Source organism: Scheffersomyces coipomensis, assembly GCF_036884675.1.
Source record: "Scheffersomyces coipomensis strain NRRL Y-17651 chromosome Unknown DFJ63scaffold_1, whole genome shotgun sequence".
In the NCBI taxonomy this organism is placed as follows: domain Eukaryota; kingdom Fungi; phylum Ascomycota; class Pichiomycetes; order Serinales; family Debaryomycetaceae; genus Scheffersomyces; species Scheffersomyces coipomensis.
In genome coordinates this window covers 1270698-1291301 of record NW_027042892.1, presented here as the reverse complement: position 1 = coordinate 1291301, position 20604 = coordinate 1270698, and the positions used below count along the sequence as shown (strand labels likewise).

General features: G+C 29.5%; 9 protein-coding genes across 9 annotated transcripts; 5 read left to right on the top strand and 4 right to left on the bottom strand. All coding sequences in view use genetic code 12, as the record gives it.

The window, feature by feature from the left end:
• Position 1: 1 nt before the first annotated feature.
• HAP5 (Hap5p) lies at positions 2–1347 on the top strand. Its single transcript, XM_064904229.1, has one exon. The coding sequence runs from the start codon at positions 251–253 to the stop codon at positions 1235–1237; it is 987 nt and encodes a 328-aa protein (XP_064764759.1). The 5' UTR covers positions 2–250; the 3' UTR covers positions 1238–1347.
• Positions 1013–3643, bottom strand: DFJ63DRAFT_316700 (uncharacterized protein). The gene has a single exon (XM_064906721.1). It carries the CDS (start codon positions 3299–3301, stop codon positions 1457–1459), a length of 1845 nt encoding a protein of 614 aa, XP_064764758.1. The 5' UTR covers positions 3302–3643; the 3' UTR covers positions 1013–1456.
• A 2161-nt stretch (positions 3644–5804) lies between these two features.
• Positions 5805–7055, top strand: HSP30 (Hsp30p). The gene has a single exon (XM_064906720.1). It carries the CDS (start codon positions 5856–5858, stop codon positions 6828–6830), a length of 975 nt encoding a protein of 324 aa, XP_064764757.1. The 5' UTR covers positions 5805–5855; the 3' UTR covers positions 6831–7055.
• On the top strand, positions 7056–8574 carry DFJ63DRAFT_316696 (uncharacterized protein). The gene has a single exon (XM_064906719.1). It carries the CDS (start codon positions 7423–7425, stop codon positions 8263–8265), a length of 843 nt encoding a protein of 280 aa, XP_064764756.1. The 5' UTR covers positions 7056–7422; the 3' UTR covers positions 8266–8574.
• Positions 8518–9747, top strand: DFJ63DRAFT_22589 (uncharacterized protein). The gene has a single exon (XM_064904230.1). It carries the CDS (start codon positions 8770–8772, stop codon positions 9328–9330), a length of 561 nt encoding a protein of 186 aa, XP_064764755.1. The 5' UTR covers positions 8518–8769; the 3' UTR covers positions 9331–9747.
• Positions 9747–10741, top strand: DFJ63DRAFT_22555 (signal recognition particle subunit). Its single transcript, XM_064904225.1, has one exon. The coding sequence runs from the start codon at positions 10164–10166 to the stop codon at positions 10659–10661; it is 498 nt and encodes a 165-aa protein (XP_064764754.1). The 5' UTR covers positions 9747–10163; the 3' UTR covers positions 10662–10741.
• A 497-nt stretch (positions 10742–11238) lies between these two features.
• On the bottom strand, positions 11239–12692 carry DFJ63DRAFT_310569 (uncharacterized protein; the record flags this gene model as incomplete). The annotated part of the gene is made up of 2 exons (XM_064905617.1): positions 11239–12235; positions 12664–12692. 2 exons carry the CDS (start codon positions 12690–12692, stop codon positions 11239–11241), a joined length of 1026 nt encoding a protein of 341 aa, XP_064764753.1.
• A 1467-nt stretch (positions 12693–14159) lies between these two features.
• On the bottom strand, positions 14160–18083 carry ROA1 (Roa1p; the record flags this gene model as incomplete). Its single annotated transcript, XM_064904673.1, has 1 exon — positions 14160–18083. One exon carries the CDS (start codon positions 18081–18083, stop codon positions 14160–14162), a length of 3924 nt encoding a protein of 1307 aa, XP_064764752.1.
• A 929-nt stretch (positions 18084–19012) lies between these two features.
• DFJ63DRAFT_332901 (uncharacterized protein) lies at positions 19013–20026 on the bottom strand (the record flags this gene model as incomplete). The annotated part of the gene is made up of 1 exon (XM_064907758.1): positions 19013–20026. One exon carries the CDS (start codon positions 20024–20026, stop codon positions 19013–19015), a length of 1014 nt encoding a protein of 337 aa, XP_064764751.1.
• Between the last annotated feature and the right edge of the window lie 578 nt (positions 20027–20604).

Here is a 20604-nt window from a genome sequence, read left to right as displayed (position 1 = left end):
TATGTTCAAAATTGAATCAAGTGGTTGGTAAAAACAAGGAATTCATTTCATAATTAGTTGATATACAAGTTCAAAAACAGCAGATAGTGTGTATAGTAAAGTTAGTCAGAACAGAAGAATCCATTCATTCATTCATAAATTGGTCTGGGAAAAAGTAATACTGTACATTTTGAAAAAAAAAAGACGAATTTGACAGCTTCGAGAGTTTGTTGAAAATCATATAATATAAGAATAAAGTCAGGGTCTATCCATGGAAAGATACGAGAATAACTACTTGGACGAGGAAGACTTATCTTCCCATCTTCAGCAACAACCACAGCAACCACAACCTCCTATAGTTGAAGAAGCGGAATTATTAGCTGCTCAAGCTGCTGCAGAAGCAGCTGCTGCACAACAACAAAGACAACCAGGTGGAGCGTTTAATAATGTGGGACAAGGATTAACAGGGAAACATAGAGATATGATGATGCAATATTGGCAAGAAACCATTAATTCGATTGAACATGATGATCATGATTTTAAAAATCATCAATTACCCTTGGCTAGAATTAAAAAAGTTATGAAAACTGATGAAGATGTAAGGATGATTAGTGCTGAAGCACCAATATTATTTGCTAAGGGGTGTGATGTATTCATTACTGAATTAACCATGAGAGCTTGGATTCATGCTGAAGAAAATAAACGAAGAACTTTACAAAAATCAGATATTGCAGCTGCTTTAACTAAAAGTGATATGTTTGATTTTTTAATTGATGTGGTTCCAAGAGAAGAAGAAAAGCCAAAAAAGGCAGCTTATACTCTGTCTAGAACCAATAGTTATGTCAATAATAATAGTAATAATCATCATAATGGATCGATTAATGAAGATTCAAATGATATAATTAATGGAAATGGAGTTATTCCTGAAGATTCAAAAGGTGAAGAAAATAATGAATCTCATCCAGTTTTAAAACAAGAAAATGATGATGCCTTACATCAACGATTATTCCAAGAACAGTTATTACAACAACAACTCTTACAACAACAACAACAACAACAACAAGCCCAATCTCAATCACAAGTGCAACCGCAACCGCAACCACAATCTCAACCCCCATCTCAACCTCCTTCTATAGAACAATCAAATTCATCTCATATTCAATCATCTACAAATGGAAACATACAGAATGGCAATAGAGATGAGAATTTTCAAAACTTTCAAGAATTTAACTCAACAGCTTATACAGCAGAGTATTAATAGATCTAAAAAAACCCCGATTATTTAACTTTTCCCACTTCCTTCTTCTTTTGTATTATTCTTAACTAATATTTTGTTGTTTTGTATAGGTTTGTCTTTCCCATGTTATGATTATTTAAAAAATAAAATTGTCGTCTTCTAAAAATTGTATTTAATGTTAAAAAATGAATTAATTTAATTTACTTTCTTAGATTATATATATATATATATATTAGTGTATTATGTTTCATGCCATGGACTTTCTTCAAGTATAGAAGTTATAGTATCATTTTGAAATCCTTGATATAAATCTGAATCTCGAGCAATGGCTCTTATAACAGCCATAGGAATAGAAACCAAATCAGAATGTTGATCATGAGCTTTCTGTTGAATTCGAGATTCATCAATTGTTTCATCTGCCACTTCCTCTTCTTCATCATTCATCACTACTGAACTGAAAATTGATGAACAATTGTTAGTAGCGGTTGAATCAGAAATATGTCTTAAAGATGCATCATTAATTGATCCAGTATATAAATTTAATAATGAACTTAAATTTTGAACTGTAGATTCATCTTGAATTACCATATTCTTATCATCAAGATTAATTAAATCTTCTTGATATTCTTCAACCTTTGGAAGTTGACCCTTTGATTCAAATTTAATTTCTTCATTATATGTAGATTTAGTTAAAAGATTTTGAAACTTTGCTATAATGGAATCTCGAAGTATGATTCTTGGGGAAAGGAATTGTTGATCTTTAGTAGATATCAACTTCTTAACTAAATCTTGAGGTAATTCATTATATTCAATTCTTTCAGGATATAATAGTTGTAAGGGAGCTAATTTAATATGAGGATATTTCATCTTTTCAAATTTAATTTGGTTTTCTAATATTTTCAATTGTTTTATCATATTTGATATTTCAAAACTAGTTAAATCATAATATTCATCACGAAGTTTACGTCTAAGATATTGAAAATCATTTTCTAATTCTAATATATGATTAGGCCATCCTGATCCTTTCCAATCCATCATTATTTGTTTCCGATTCTTTTGATCTTTTCTTAATTTTAAAAATTTAATTGGTGATTCAAATTCTCCACAAATCCCTTTTAATCGATAATATTCATATGAGTAATCCCAAAATTGATATAATTTATTAACAAAGTTATTATTATTAGTTGGATCATGTTGTTCTTTCAATGATGTTAATTTTGAAGTGGTAGGAGGAATACTGGTTGGAATTGAATCCATAGGAGAATTAGGTGATGATGAAAATAAATCAGGTGAACCAGTTGATATGGTAGAATATGATAAATTAGTATCTTCTTCTTTTAATTTTGAATCATATGGGTAATCAATTAAATTCTTAATTGGTTTATTAATTTCAATTTTAAATATTGGAGGTTCAAATTCATAAATTTTATTAAAATCACATTGAATGAAATAATCAAACCATTCAACCATTTCAATAGGGAATTGAGGAGGAGGATTATTGGTTGATGATTTATGATTAGTTAAATAATATACCCTTTCATCATTTAAATGTTGAATTAAATCTTGTATATATCTCATAATTTTCCAATAATCTTTCTTATTATAAGCTTTTAAATGAGGACAATGATGAACCACTAATATGGAAGTGATTAATTGACATCTTATATACATTATTTCATCAGGATAATCACATTCAATCTCATTCAAATATAACGATTCTCTCTTTTTGATCTGTTTGATTTCAGCATTCCTCCAAAATTTTTGATATAAAGTTAAAGGAGGTGAATCATTAAAATCTTGCCAACGATATTCTTCCATATACAAATTGAAAATAGTACCTAATCTCCATTCACATTTGGCCATACAACTTTCAATAGTGAGATTTCCAGGGTGTAATTTAGTATGAGGAGTGAATTTTAAGTAAATTGAAAGTAAATCATGATCTTTAAAATATCGTTTTGAAATATAATTACCAAACAAATGGGGGAAGTAATATAAATGTTTTTGAAGCGGTAACCATTCATAGATGTCGATCAGAATATCAGTATATATGACTGACATATCGTCATTGCAGTTATTATTCATAATTATATTGACTTCTTAAGAAGTATGTAAGGTTATAATAATTGGCGGCTAAATAAAATTCAATTTCGCAATTTTGAAAAGGTTATACATTTCACTTGTTACCTAATTAGGAAGGTTTATCAAGGTTCATATTTTAGAGTACCTCAACTATATATAACTTTCTGAAAGGACTATGAACCAACCATAACCATTAATAGATAATAACTACTGTAATCTAACCATTTAATAGCTATAAATAATTCACATACTTAAATATCAAATCACGTGCAACGTCACACGTCAACATCACCCCTGCATATAAACACAATAAATGAAACAGCATACAGCAATTCCAAAAATAGTCTAATTGTTATTATTATTAAATTTAAATAATAAAAAATTAAATGTGTCATTTATAAACTGTCATTATATCTTTTAAAATCAATTCACAATTCAAGTTTAATTCATTCATATAGGCAAAGATGGATTTCATGTTCTTTCTTATTGGGTGTAAGTATAGTTTATTTCGATTTGTGGGGAGAGAATGAGAGTCAGGACAAGACAAGGACAGACAAGCATAAATAAAGTGATTTCAAAAGTTGAATCGATAAATCACGAAATTTCATTATACGACTGAGATTGACATTACACAGGTCCAGGTCCAGGTCATTGTTATTATAACTTTGTTTTACCCCAGATATCATGATCATTAATTAAATATACTAACTTTTTAAATTTTCATATAGTTAAAGAATTTAATAAACCTTTACCCGATGTCGGTAACATAGCATGTTATTGTGGTCATTGTCATAATCAACTGGCTTATGCAATTCGTACCATCAACTGTGTAACTTTATTTTTCATTCCAGTTTTACCATTTTATTTTTCAAAACGATTAAAATGTTCAATTTGTGGTACAGTAGCTACGATTAATGATGATATCCTTAATCGATTAAAACTGGGTCAGCCTGTTGCTATAGCATGATAATTGTACTGTTCAAGATGATTAATGGGCTTTGGATATACGACATATGATTCACAAAGATTCAACTATAATTTCTTTTGATTTTGATGAAATGGGTTGTTGTTGTTTAATGATAGATGACTTCATAAAAATTTAAACTTTTTTTATGGCCGGCCCAATTCGTTTTTCTAGTTGATCATCATTACCGATTTTGCTATTTAATTACTCCTTCTTTATATAATTATATACTATAGCTTAACCAATTATAAAATAAAATAAATAATAATCCATAAAAACTGGTGATATGTCTCTATTTAATAGCCGTCTGGTACAGCTAGATGGGGGGTTTGGTTTATATACAGGAGCCGAGTCCGAGTCAGCCGTTCCCATATAATATGAATGATTGATTGATGATCTACTTTTGATCAGATAAAACTGAATATAATTTATTTATTATATCGGGAATCAGTTACATTTATGAGGTGTTTTAGGAGCCGTTTATACCGTGATAATTTAAATTTGTTAGAGGTATTTTTTTACTTCATACTTTGACTAGTATAGACGGCCTACTGTTATATTAACTTCTCTAATACAAGATTAACCACAATTAAAGCTGGTAAAAAGGCTAGTGATTTAGTTTAATTATATGATATGGAGAAATAACTTTATGAAACATGAATGATTTAGTTCTCATTCAATGATTGCTCAATTGTAATGATAGATGATCCTTCTCGCTCTCCCTTATCTAAAATCATCATATGTAGTAAAGTAACCAAAACTAACATTGCTTCGGCCAATGATCCTCCAAATCTACATAAGTAAAACTCCAATTTAAGGATAATTGATGTTAAATTAGGATTACAGGCTTCCAAGATTATTAAGCGTTCTCCACCCCTAGTCAAATTATTTGCAATAACCACCATTGAACATAATAGAAACGAAAAGAAACGAAAAGAAACTGAAAAAACAACGCGGTTGCAAAGTTCAACCCATTGTATAATTCAAATTTGTAATTTATCAATCACGGAAACTCGGGAATGGGGTAATTTAATTATTCATAATAGTTATCATACTTTTAATTATAAAATAAAAAATGATCATACAATGTCGCGCGATGTCGTGCTCTCCCTTACTAAACATAAAAAATGCAAATATGTCGGATCATGTCACAATATTTTTGCACCTCCTCCAAACCTAACCCCCCCGAGTGATTTTTTATTAATAATCATTCATTTTTTTTATATTACTGTTAAAGTATTTTAGTTATAGGGTTGACATATTTTTATGCGGATCAGAGAGTAAGTGTGAGCAAGTAAAAATAAAAAAAGTCAAAAGATTTTTAGTTTTGCTGCATATGGGTATCCCAATTTTATTTTTACTAATCAATTTGATAAACGAATGACTTGTTTTATATCAATAAGGATCATTCGGACGATTGTAAGTCTGTAAATGTTTGTCAAATATGGTTATTTCACTCTGTTTAAATATAATTTCGAATATAAATAGGGGTAACCTACCTCTGGTTTACCCCTATTTTACTTCTAGCAATAATTTTGTTATATACTGCAAAAATATTTTATTCCAAATTAGGTAATAACTATTAAATCAATAATGGCTTACATTTCAGATCTTATCAAGAAAAATAACGTTTTAAATCTTAACCCTCCAAATGATGTTTCAATTCACATCACTCAACATGGTTCTGATTGGTTATGGACTTGTTTTGCAATTTATTCTTTAAGTATTCTTGTTCATGTTGGATTTTTCTTTTTAACAAAGAGAAAGACTCAAGTTTTTAAAAGAACTTTATTAGGTTTCCCAATTTATATTCATGCTGTTTTAGCTTTTGCTTATTTCACTATGGCCTCTAACTTAGGTTATGCCCCAATGACAACTGAATTCAATCATGCTGATATTAATAATGATATGGTTGTTGGTGATGATATTAGACAATTATTCTATGCTAGATATATTGCCTGGTTTGTCGCTTGGCCAATGGTTTTAACTACTATTGAATTATCTAATCATATTGTTGATTTCAATACCGCTGATACTGATTTATTTACCAAGATTTTCTCATTTGCTGGTAATTTGTTCCTTAAAATCATTGGTACTGAATTATTTGTTATTGGTTATTTAGTGGGTATGTTTATTCATTCTACTTATAAATGGGGTTACTTTGTTTTCGGTACTGTTGGATTATTATTCAGTGCTTATTTAGTTGGTTATAATACTTTTATTAATACTATTGGTGATTTAAGAGCTGGTAGATTACAAGCTGGTGTCATTGGATTTTATTTAATCACTTGGATTTTATATCCAATTGCTTGGGGTTTAAGTGAAGGTGGTAACTATATTCAACCAGATTCAGAAGCTGTCTTTTACGGTATTTTAGATTTAGTTGTCTTTTTAGTTGTTCCAACTGCTTTATCTTGGGGTTTAATTAGAGATGTTAATGAAGAATTCTTTAAAAATGTCGTTGGTTACGATATGAGAACTGATCAAGAAAAGATTATTGAAACTCCAAGACATTCAGGTGATACTGCCGTTCCTCCAATGGGTGTTCCAACCACTGAAGAAGCTTAATCTTGTTAAGTTTTATTTCGGTTGACTAAAGACTTTTTTTAGTCTCTTTTTTTAATTTATTTGCTATTTGCTATTTATTATTTCAAGTTTAACTTTTATACTGATGTTTTATATCTCCCCCTTTTTAATTAATTTAATTTTTTCCATTTCCTCTAATATCTCTATCAGTCCCTAAATGTTTTCCTTTTAATTTACGATCATTCTTTAATATATTTATCGTTAATAATCTAAATTGGATGCAAAAATTGATTCATTGTAGTACTAAAAAATTCAAGCCCATCCTGCACACAAACAATCAACAACAAACGAGATTTTTTTTTTCCACCACCTTCTTTCGAAATAGGAGAGAATCAGAATGAGGAAACTATAATACACGTCTTAAAAGGTGTTATTTATAGACATATCCATATTGGTGTTAGCATATCAAACAGGTTTAGTTCATTATTGAGTATCATCTGTTTATCAATTGATAAATTTATTTGAACTCTGAGGTGATTGAAAGTAACCAGGAATCGATTCATCCCTTATCGCCATCAGATCATTTTTCATCCCCTATTGCATTTATCTAATATTTAATTTTAATTTATCAACCATGGCTCCCCCAACAACTCCAGCAATTACAAGTCCAGTAGTACAATTGAAGAAGTTGGCAGGGACTCAACAATTCTATTGGTTTCTCGGCCATGTGCTTGGGATTCTTTTCTTTGTTCTTAATTTCATTACTTCATTCTTTTCAACTCGATTAGCATTAAGATATTATCGATTTACTTTATTATCAATTTTTGTTACTTATATCATAGTCATTAAACAAATCTTTTTCAGAAATAATAAACTTGAAATCAAATCAGTTACTAAATTTCTTAATGATGATAATGTTCAATATTTTGGTTTAGCTATTATATTATATTTATCAAGTTTTAAAATTGGTATTACATCAGGAGCACTTTATTCATTTGTAATCTTTTCAGTATTTCATGTGTTAACTTATTTTCAAAACAATTTATTGAAAGTTAGCGTATCAAATGTTAGAACTCAACAATATTTAAATTCAATTATTAATCAATTCACTTCAGATTATAATGAAAGAGCATTATTTTTGGCTGCAAGTTCAGAAGTTGTTTTATCATTAATGTCATTATTTCAATTGATTCCAACTATATTGATTAATTTATTATTTAAATGGGAAATAATCTTTGTATTTGTGAAATTAATAACGATATTGGCTATCGTTGTATTTACAAAATTAAGATTTGATTCAAATAAATATACTAAAGCTGTCATTCAAGAATATGATCAAAGAGCAAATCAATACTTGATTAGAATCCCTCAATTGAATCAATTATATAATGGATGGTTAAAAGGAGAATTCATTCCAAAGTATGTTCAACCAATTAAGGTTCCAGTTTATAAAGAAGTGAGTAAAAAGACTCAATAAATGAATGAATAAGTGAATGAATTTATTCATTCATTCATTCAATCAATCAATCGTGGTTTTGACTTATTACTCAATCAATCTGGATGTGTCGTGGTCACTTTCTTCATTCTAAGTTTAGATGAACTGGCATCTAGTATGCCTTTCAAATGTCATCAGTTTCTTAGTTATGTTTATTTTATTGTGTATTTTATACAGTAACTGTTTTACTTTTTAATTGTTATTTCCAATTCTCTGTTGTTTAGTTTTTGTTTTTATTATTTATAGTTTAATAAGTATTTATATAATAATAATATATTTAATTCATTTAAACTTGGTTGATTGGAAGTGTAAGTATGTTAATGCAAAAAGTGAACAACTATGAGCCGCACGGCGACATTAATTATGTCGACAAGCATTTTAACGACATATTTGATCTCCAGCTGACCATTTTGTTTGACGTCAAAAGATAATATATTAAGCTTCATAAATACATACTACTTCATTACCAAGGTCAATTCTATCGATATGGCATCTCAAAGTGGTAAGAAACAAGCCACTTCCAACGTGAAGACATTACAAGAATTACATTTGATATCATTAGCTATCAATGTTCTTAGTATTATTGCATTATTCATCTTTAAACGACCATCCAATTGGTTTCCATGGATTATAATATCATTACCATCATGGGGATTACAATATTTCATTGAAAAGGGAGGGAGACCAAGATTCAATGATGAAGGGAAATTACTTCGTGTGGGTGATGATTTGAAATTATCAGGATCATTATATGAATATTTCTTTGATGTGATTTATGTTACTTGGATTTTAGATATTTTAATGATTGTGTTTGGTACCAATTTTATATGGTGGATTTATTTAATTATCCCTGGATTTGCCGGATATAAGATTTGGGGATTCATTGCTCCATTTTTATTTAAATCAAAAGGTGGTGCTGCTGCTGTTCCTAAAGGTTTACTGGAATCAACTGATAATGAGTCAAATGATGCAAATAATGGTAAGAGTAAACGTAGACAAAAGTTAGAGGCAAGAAGAGATAAAGGTCCATCTGTTAAGTATAGATAAGATAGTTTATAATTAGTTCATTCATTTATCCTACTTAACCTTGTATATAGACGACTACATTAATACAAAACAAAAAATAAGTTATAATCAAAAGATCTTATTCAAACTATTGGGCGAGTTGGAAGAAATAAACGAGACGGTAAATTCCACATACTATTAAGTTAGAAAGTATTGTAAGACTAAAATTTCAAAACCTAGATCAGTTAGTAAAATGATTCTAAATAACAGTTAGATAGGTCTTTTCAGTAAAAGACTAAGGCTAGATGAGTTAGTAGTTTATCTATCCTAAATAAGAGTTAAAAATTTGAAAGACATTTCAACCTAAAATACTTTGGAAAATAAACGAGTTCCTAGGAATCCAATTCAAAAAATCATAGATGATGAATACAGTCTATATATATAAAAGTAAAACCACATTTATAATGGACTTAAATGAGTATATCCCAGATCCTTCTGATGAAGACAATTCTGATACAGACATGTTTGGCTATAGAGACGAATTTATTGAGTCAGACTCGAACGGTGGCAAGGAGAACATTTATAACAGTTGCTGAAAACTGTAAAAGCAACCATAAACTGTAGAATTGTTAAAACCTGTAAAACTGATTTCTAAACTGTAAAAATGGTTAAATCAAAAAATTTTCAGCAAAAAGATTGTGAGACACACATATCAAAATGTGAATTCATAATGAAAAGATAAGTGTTGAAATCAATTATTCGATATCGATCATTCATTGTATATATACCAGATTGCATCTTCCCTCTATTGAATAGAGTGTATCAACTAATATCATCCCATTCACTTGTCAACCCATCACATCACATAGCATATCATGCCTGTGATTAAGAATATTGATAGTTTTATAGAATTAGCTACTGATTTATTAGTAGCTTATCCTAATACTACTTTATTATCGATAACGTATACCAATGTATCCAAGAAGAATAAGAAGAAATCGGAATCTTCCAGTGGAGTAACTAAGAAATCGAATGCTAGTAATTGTGTTAATATCAAATTATATGAACCAAATGCGGGAAAGACTCATAAATATAAAACTTATAAGATTAAAGAATTATCCCGATTATTGACTTTTATTGGTCCAAGAGGAGTTAATATCGGAGGTGATCATATGGTTGGGTTAAGTAGTATAATGAGTAATGTCAAATATGATGAATCGAAGGAAATAGAAGATGCTGAGAATGAAATCATTAGAGAAAGTACTCCTGCTGTTGGTGGTGGTGAAGATGTTGGGGATCGTTTAAGTCCTGTTCCGGTTAGTAAATCTACTAAATCTAAATCTAAGAATAAGAAAAAGAAGAAGAAGAATTGAAGAGAGGAGAATAGTTTATGATTCATGAAGTTATGGTTATGTGTATTTTTTGTTCGTATAAATCTATATAAAATGAAGTTATTAATGATGATGATGATGTTTATATAAACATACTTATAAGAAGAAAAATTATACATAATAGATATATATGGATATATAATCAAATTAACAACAGCAATAATAATAATAAGTAAGTTAATAATAAATAAATAAATAATAATATAATATAATAATAATTAAAGAATAAGGTGGAGGAGGAAAAGACAAAACTTGTAATATTAGCATTAATAGAGATAGAAACAACCAACCCTAGGTTTGGCATAAACAAGAATTTTGTATCAGAAATTAAATAAAAGATTTATAATAATAATAGTAGAAAAATAAAAAATAAAAAACCAATAATAATAATAATAATAATAATAATATTAAAAAAAAGATAACAATAATAACCACATTAGCAGCAATACTGTGAATAATGAGTGGAATAAGATGAATTAGAAATGAAACGAAAGATTATATTCAATCAAATATTGGATATATTATATGACCCCAAACAAAAAATAGTATACTCCTCATACTAATATCTAAATAAGCTTTTGAATCTTGAAATAAGATTTTCACCTCTTCTACCCTTTTCAGAATTAGATGAAGTAGCTTTAGTTGGAGTTGGAGGATTACTATTGGATAATTCAGGAGTAGTTGGATAACCACCAGGAGCTTTTAAGATTTCAACCACATCATCATGTTCATGTTCTTCATCATTGGTTGATGTAGCTGCTGTTCCAGATGATGGAAGTGGAACATTCGAAGTATTACTTAAAGTTGATTCTGAATTTATAGCTAATAAATTTGGTTTATTTACTGATGGAGCAGCAGTGTTCTTTTCTGATAATACTGTTGAATTAAGTACAGAATTAGTTGGAGTACTAAAATCGTCAGTAACAGGGTCAATATCTTTATTGACATTTTCATAATCGTGAGTAGAATCATAATTACTCGGAATTGAAACAGCAGCAAATGATGATGAAGAAGTTAAAACTTGAGTTAAATTATTAGTTTGAGCTTGAGATTTTAAAGTTGGAGATGATTTAGTTTCAATATCAGACATGATATTATCATCATCGACATTACTACCAACCACAACTGGAGATTCAATTGGTAAATCCTTTTCAGTAATATGAGTTGGTTCTTCTTCTTCTTCTTCTTCAGGTTCAATTTCTTTAGTAGCAGCAGAAGTAGTTAAAATTGGAGCAACAATAGCAGGGACTGATTCTGGTTCAGCAGCAGCTTGTTCAAATTCATGGAATTCAATTAATTCATTAGCTTCAATAACATTATTTTCAACCCCACTTGAATCATGTTCAATTTTAAAATTATGATTAGTGATCCAATTTGAATCATTGACAATGAATTTAAATACTAATTTTTCTTTAGTAGATAATTTAATCTTTTGAATATAATTATAGTCATTTGATTTGATTTCATCAATCGTTTGAGTTGGTAATGATCTTGACCAATTATCGAAATTACCTGTAATTTGGATAGATTTAATCTCATCAGGATTAATCGATGGCCTAGAATAGGTTAGTTAGTATATATTGTTCTATAAGATAGAATCATCGATAATTATTTGATGTGGTGATCTGGTTTGATTTGATTTGATTTGATTTGATTTCATTGTTCTGAATTTATTTGATAATTCTTCGTTGCATGACTTCTGTTGCAGGAAAAAAAAATGGCAGCCAATTCAAATCCTCACTAGGAATTACCGGTAAAGCAACCCAACCCATCAATACATCCAACCAAGATGGTAACGACGGGACTCAATTCAACTGATAGGTTGATGGATATATTGAATCATTTGATAGATGAATGATCAACTCCTAATCAAATTGATGAAATGATAAACGAATAATGAAAAAAAAAAAAAACCAGGCCAGATCAAGGGGTTGGCTCACACAAAAAATGTAAATAGATGATTAAGGGGGCTAAAAACACGTACCATTTGACAGTATAAGTATAATAAGTCATCTCTAAATCACCTTAGTACCAGTTGATGGTATATATGACTTGATTAATGGATTGATTGATAGAGCCAGATAGAAATAAGTAAAAGAAAAGAAATAAGAAGTAGAAATATATAAATTTAGAAAAATTGAAAAGGGAAATTTAAATTTTAAAGTTTTCAAAAATTATTTACATTTTTTTTACTGAAGAGATTTTTATTTATTTAGTGAGATTTTTCACCACTACCCACCACCACTCCGACCCACTAAAAATTATTTTTACAAAATTATTTCCAATTATAAAGATCGATATCGGAACTTGGATGTGGGTATGTGGATGTTTGTTTACAGTTGATATCGATGTTGGTATTGGAGTTACTTAATTTATGGTTATGTGTGTGTGTGGGTATTTAGGTTGTGTGTTAAAGTTTGTGATGAATCTATCATCCCTTAAAATAAAATTATTATTATTTTATTGTTTAAACTGTTAAGCGACATTTTACCCAACCAAATTTAGATCTGCCTTTATAAACAAAGTTACTAGTAATCATACATGAGTATGTCTGACTATTTCAACTATATGATTCGATGATGGTGTGGTGAAGTGTGTAAGTTGGTGATCATTACATTAAGCAGTTGCACCACTTAAGCGCATTACTTTCACTATAATGATCCTTAGGGAGAAGAAATTAGACAGGAAGAAAAGTAGGGACACAGTTTTTATTTTTAGTGATAAGAGGAGTCATTAGGGAGAAGACCACAGATATCTTTAGGGAGAAGAAGACTCAGTAAAAAAGGAATGAGACTCACTATTTATCATAGAGTCGTGTACTTGGCGTCAAAAGATAAGAAATAAAAATAATTTTGTTGTAAGGAGGGGAGAAAGGGGGGTGATGGTGGGGTGAGATTTGTTTCTCTTTTGAGCTCTGACTTCATTGCTTCTTTTGCTTGTAATTATAAACTAAGGTTACAACCATGTATAAATATACTACCATACAACATAATTGGTTAAACTAGACTTCCTTAACTATTTAACAATAATGGGGATTCATTAGTAAAAATAAAAGAATAATTTAATCGTGTATGGAATCTTACAATATTTCCTAAAGCAGTTTAATCCGAAGAAATATTATCTATGAGGTTGGATTATTATTTTATCAATATTCGCTAGGACGGCTTATACAATCCTTTATGAGCTTATATCGTCCGAAATTGAATCTGTACTGATAAAATGTGTTCATTGTAACTTCGAGGAATAAAAATGGGTTACATAATATGCCATTTGTCAATACTCCACATAATTCTTTGATCTTCTTTCTTTAACAATTAGATAGATCATTTTACTCTATTCCTAACCTTTAGTTCTTCATTGTTAAGCCATATAGTGATAATTCCCTCCCTTCAAAATTGGTAGCCGCCACTAAATCAAGACCTTATCCTTAACATACTGTATATTATACATCTATTTACAAAATTTATACATATATATATCTTAGTTGTAATACTTCACTCTAATATATATCGATGCAATGGCAATCAACCTATAAATGATTAAACAAGCAATCAACCCTCCAAAACTAGCACCAATGTTATTATTTAATCCATAATATTCTAATACTTGTTCACCTGTATTCAATATACAATCTCCTCCATCATCGGGTGAACATGTAAAGATTTGACCTCTTAACCCTAATTCAGCACATATACCAACGGCATATTTCATTGGACTTATAAAATTAATCCCTCTAAAGAATGGTGGCATATGTAATGACATAGTACCACCCATAAAAATTGCCAATATAACTAAATTTGATAAAAGATTAGTGGCCACTCCTAAATGTTTAAAACAACTATTAACCATTATACCTAATGATTCACCACAATTTATAGATACAAACCCAGTAGCAAACATACTGAAAAACATCCCTGGATTTCGAGGTAATCCACATACAAATACAATCATACTACTAAAGAATAAACATGGAATGATTTCAGTTGGTAATTCATTAATTAAATATGATCCACTGAATTCTAATACTCCATAAATTCCATCTTTGTATTCTTGATAAAATAAGTTTCTTTCCGTAGGATATAATGTGATATTATTAACCAAACCAACAAAATATAAATTCAAAACTTCTTGAATTAAACCTAATCTATTACTTATCCCTTCTTCCAGATTTCTCAATGGAGCAAAAAATAAGGTATGAACAATAGTTAAGAATATAGTTTGACCTGCCCGACTAATAACCACATCCCTTGATCTATATGAGGTTAAAATTTGTCGTTCGGCAATGGTGCTGAATGTGACATATAATGGCAATCTCTTATGATAATAATTTTCAATATTAACTAGTTTATGAGATTTAACCATCACTTCTTCATCGCCATTTGATTTATGACTTTTCCATTCTTGAATTAATGTAGTGATTCTATTTTGTAATTGTTGTTTATCTTCATCCATCTTCTTGGAAATTAAATCAAGAATATAATCAGCTAAATTAACATTAGATGGAATGGTATAATTTAATGATGTGAAATAAGGTTTGATATTATCAATACTACCATTATAAATAATCTTCCCACCTCTAGCTAATAATAATAATGATCCAAATCTTTGAAACATTTCTTGATTAGGTTGATGAATAGTTAAAATAACCGTGGTTTTATTTTCCAATGCTAAAGTATCTAATAATTGTAAGATTTTACAAGCAGTGGCAGAATCTAATCCTGATGTAGGTTCATCTAAGAATAAAATCTTTGGTTTCAGTAATAATTGAATAGCAATCGATACTCTTCTCTTTTCACCTCCACTAATCCCCTTAACATATTCTGATCCAATCAATTTATCTGCACAATCAATTAATTCTGTTTTTCGAATTAAATCAGTAATGATTTGTGGAATATATTTATGTTCTCGAGTAGGTAATCTTATCTTAGCTTGATAATATAAAGTTTCTCGAACGGTTAAGTTATGAATTAATGAATTATCATGTTGGGTAACATAAGCTGAACCATGAGATAATTGTTTAGCAGTAATAGTTTGGAAATTATTTATATTGATGATTCCAGTTGATTTATAAATACTTCCTCTTGTCTTTGGCAATCTATCAGAAAGATAATTTAATAGTGTGGTTTTACCACTACCCGATGGACCCATAATAACATTAACTTCATTAGCTGTGAATGTTGCATTGATGTTTTCTAATAAAGTCTTTTCAAATGTAACATTTCCTAAAATATTTTTGTTTTGAACTAAAAGATTTAAATTCTCTATACTGATATCTATATCATCATTTAAGTTCTTTTGAGTCAAATTATTATTATTATTGACGTTATTCTTTTCATCAATGAGGGATAAATCACTACTTTCATTCTCATCATCTTCATCTTTATCATTTTGATCATCATTAATCTTTTTATCAATTCTATTCTTTTTTGTTTTGGCAATGGATACATCAAATTTCTTAAAATAAAAGGCAATAGCTGTCAAAATATGAAATCCAATCATCCATGATAATAAAATCACAATAGGCTCAGCAATCCAATTTATAGGATATCCCAAAGTTTTTAATTGATTATTACCTGAATATTGCATACATCTTGGATCACCATGTTCATAAGGACATGCACCCATCCAATTTGAAAATTGATTGGAAGTTAATGCTCCAAACCCATACCAGAAATAAGCAAGATATTTAGTCCATCTAACGTATACTGGCATAGTGGCAGCATTAACGAAATATCCACAAGCACTATTTTGTAATTGATAAAATACATTTAGAACAAGTGAACTGATAGAAAAATCTTTAGCAACGGCAAAACATAATAACGATGAACCCATGGCGTTTAATTCCACTAATATACATATACCGATATAAACCCCAAAATAAGAAGAATTAAACGATCCACTGTCAAATTTTGTTGAAGTACGTAATCCCCACATGAAATAAGATATTGATCCAAATATAATGGCCAGCGGTAAATCTTCTAAAAATAATTTACCGAGCCTTCTTGATAAAAGAAATCCAGAAATACTAACGTATTGTTCCAGATATTCTCTATAAAAGAAAACTCCATCAGTTGACCATAATCTTTCAAGTTCAAAATACATTGGACAAAACCCAATGACTTCTAACATCACATATAATGTAGATGTGATTGATCTTATACCAGCTAAATCTGGAGTAGGTTGAAAGAACATCCAACCTGTGGCAACGGCTAATAATGCAGCTCCAAGATTCATGGATAATAAAGATAATATATCTCGATATGATAATAAAAAGGTTCGTCTTGTTAAAATTTCAACTTCTCTAAAGAATGAAATCCGATCTTTGGATTGAGTTGAAAATAATTTTAAATTCTTATTGAAATCTGATTTTGGTTCTATGATTGGTAATCTTTCGCTTTTCCAACTTTCAACTAATTTGTTAATCCTAGCATTGGTTATTTTTTCCATTTCTTCAGAAGTAGTATCTCGAACTGAAAGTTCCATAATATATTCTATGAAGTTTCCCTGACTTGTGGATCCTTCTTGCGATTGATTATTTTGATCTTGTAAGATATGCAAGTTATTGAAATATGAAGTGGCATCAGCTAAATTACCGTAATATACCAATCTACCACCCTTGGTTAATAAACAAATTTTATCAAATAATTCTGTGATTTCACTTCTTGGTTGATGAATTGATAGTATGATAGTCATACCATACTCTGGAGATGCTAATTTCTTTATAATATGTACTAACTTTAATGAACTAGTAGTATCTAATCCTGTGGTTGGTTCATCTAAGAATAAAATAGATGGTTTTGATAATAATTGAATAGCTAATGAAACTCTTCTTTGTTCACCACCAGAAAGAGTAGTTTCAAGACTTGAAAACGCAGCAATGATGGTATCTCTAACACTGGCTAATTCTAAAACTTCCAATAAGGATTGAATCAACTGTACTTTTTCTGATGCATGAACTGATGGTGGTAATCTTAAATCAGCTTGATATTTTAAAGTTTCAAAGACGGTTAAACCTGGTAAAAATATATCAGTTTGTAAAAGATATGCATGCTTGATATGATGATTATTACTTTCTTCAGAAGTATCATACTCTATAAATCCATCAAATTTTAATTTCTTATTGGTAATATTGGTTCTTTGAGATAAAGTATTTAATAAGGTTGTCTTACCACTACCAGAACCTCCCACAATAGCAAGACATTTCCCTGGTTCTAAATCAAATGATATATCATTCAAGATCTTAGACTTGATATCATCTTGAAATTGAGCCAGTTCAATATCAATATTACCACTGTCTTCATTCAATTTCTGATCCACCTGGTCTTTGACTGTAACAGTTAGGTTCCTAACCAGCAATCCTATTCTCTTCTCAAAAGGTATTCTTAAAATAGTAGAATCTATCATGTTAGAAACAAACACACTATAGACTCATACCTTATTATAACCTGAAACTAGAATAATAGGGAAAACTAAATAAGAAAACTTTTATGGTTTGGTTTGAAAATCGTTGGCATCTTCGTCCTCATATGTATTTCTAAAATCCAACTTCAATTTCTTTTTTTCGTATCATTTTTTTTTGATTTTCGTTAATCCTGCGGAACAGAATAGAAACGCAATATATGGCCTAATTAGGAAAACGCAAACACTAATTTTAATATAGTTAAAATTTTAATGCTTTTTAAAATTCTTGTTGAAACTTTTTTAACGGGCACTAGCTTCCTTGTAATATTTAGGTTTTAATAAGACCGTTTTGTCCTATATCTTGTGAAAATTGAGAGCGGGTTTTACTTATATAAACGGTATGCTGTTCATAAGGGTCAGGAAAGCTTGGTGTAAAGCGCAATTAATAATTAAACAATATATAATACAAAGCCAAGTTCATACAAAAATACACGTTTGCTGTTGGAGGATCTTTTGTTTGTGCGGCCCTATTCGTTAAGCTTTTTCTTTTAAATAGAATTACTGTTTAGAACAAGTATTACTCCAATTAGTTCACTAACATATGCATTTTAAATATTCTTAATATGGTGTGGCAAACGATAAGAATCAAAAGCATATCGAAAGCTTAATTAATTAATGAATTAATTGACAAGGCATTACAATACTTGAAGATGACAAATCCACACCTTATCAATATTTTTTGCTAATTTTCTTACAGATATGTATGATGCGCTGTAAAGATTTGCGTTCACCATTTCAAGTAATATATTCCTTTATAAACTTTGTATTAATTTTGTCATAAACTATTTTACACTAAGCTAAATACATATGTACTGTGAGGGGACTAGACCAGTCTGTAATAGACGGTGGAGCCTCAGTTTAGAATGTTTGTATTAAGCACTTTTCAATGATAATTGAGCCAATTTTAACACGGATTCTTTTGATTGAGCGCCTCCAATGAATCCTGCGGCATGAATGAAAATACATCCTTCAATGCCACTCTTTTCACTTAATTCTTCATCCCTTAAACCTCTTAATTCTTCTGGTAAGCCTAATCTAAATTCAAACGAACTTGAAGTTATAGAGACAGTGGAAATTCTCCAAGCATTACTTGAATCTTTAAATAAAACAAATTTAGTATCTCCTTGAGCATTGTTGTCCTTTTCAATAGAATATAAATGTTCTTTCCAAGGACAGAATTGATCTAATACGAGAATTTCTCCTGATTTATCAACTTCAAATCTAGATTCAAAAGCTTCTTCAACGATACTTCTAGCTGGTAACCAAGAATTTCCATATCCTTTTAAAAGATTTAAAAAGGCAGTACCCATCAATTCACTACTTAATAAAAATTGTCTATCATAATCCTTGTCAGTAGGATTTTCATTCCATGAAGGATTTAAGTTAGAAACTAATGATGGTAAAGTTATATTTTTATCAGTGAATTTTTTACCTTGTTCAATTTCACGAGAATAATTACTGATACCGTTGTCATTAGCATCCAATGATTCAACGAATTCTTTATAAAGCTTTTGATATAATAATTCAATCTTAGCCTCATCTTCAATTTTTAACACTTGTTCTATAATTTGTTTCCCATAATGCTTATAAATTAAACCAGCAGATGACAATTTGGTCTTATAATCATTGGAAAAAGTAGTGTTGAATTCACGTTGATGATGATCAAAGAATTTAACCCCATCGTACTTACCACTAACATCAACAACAATATCACTGGCATCCCAATCACTTGGAGTTCTTGATCTAATTAATTCAGCATCCTTGAATTCAGGTAATAACTTCAATAAATAAACAGCAAGGGATTCATCAGCATGGAATGATCCTGAATGAGTACAAATCTTAACCATTGTAGTATTATCTAATTTAATTCTTTTGGCAGTTGACATCAAAATACTTCTAATGTATGACATTCAACACTCATATAATAGGTCCAGTGAAATTTTCTCTTCTAGTTTTTTTTTTCTCCATACCTCATCAGTCTTTTGTCTTCGCATTATATAGTGAAGAAAGATTTATATCGATAAAGATTATTCTTCTATTAATTTCAACTACTAACAGAACAATTTAGAATATATGAAATCTTACAGAAGGTCAATGAAGGTAGGTTTTCTATAAAACCGGTACAGTATTCGGTATAAATGATATAATTATTATTTGAGTTAGTACTCACGTGAACATTCACGTGTTTTATATGCAGTTCCGGATTTGAGTTTACGTTGAGAGAACTATACCTAGCAACTTAGTCATGTTAGAGTGTATTTGAATATCACAGTCTAGGCCCTCAATGTAACTTCTTTTTAAGTTTCTCTCATTCAATTGGTTATTTTCTTTCTCTATTAGTAAATTTTATAGCTTTTTATTTAACGAAAGAAAAAAAATAGGTCAAAATAAAGAAAGTAGTTGTCACATATTTCGGAAAATATTTATTATTGCCGCTGGCTAGTAATAACTAGTTCATCTACAT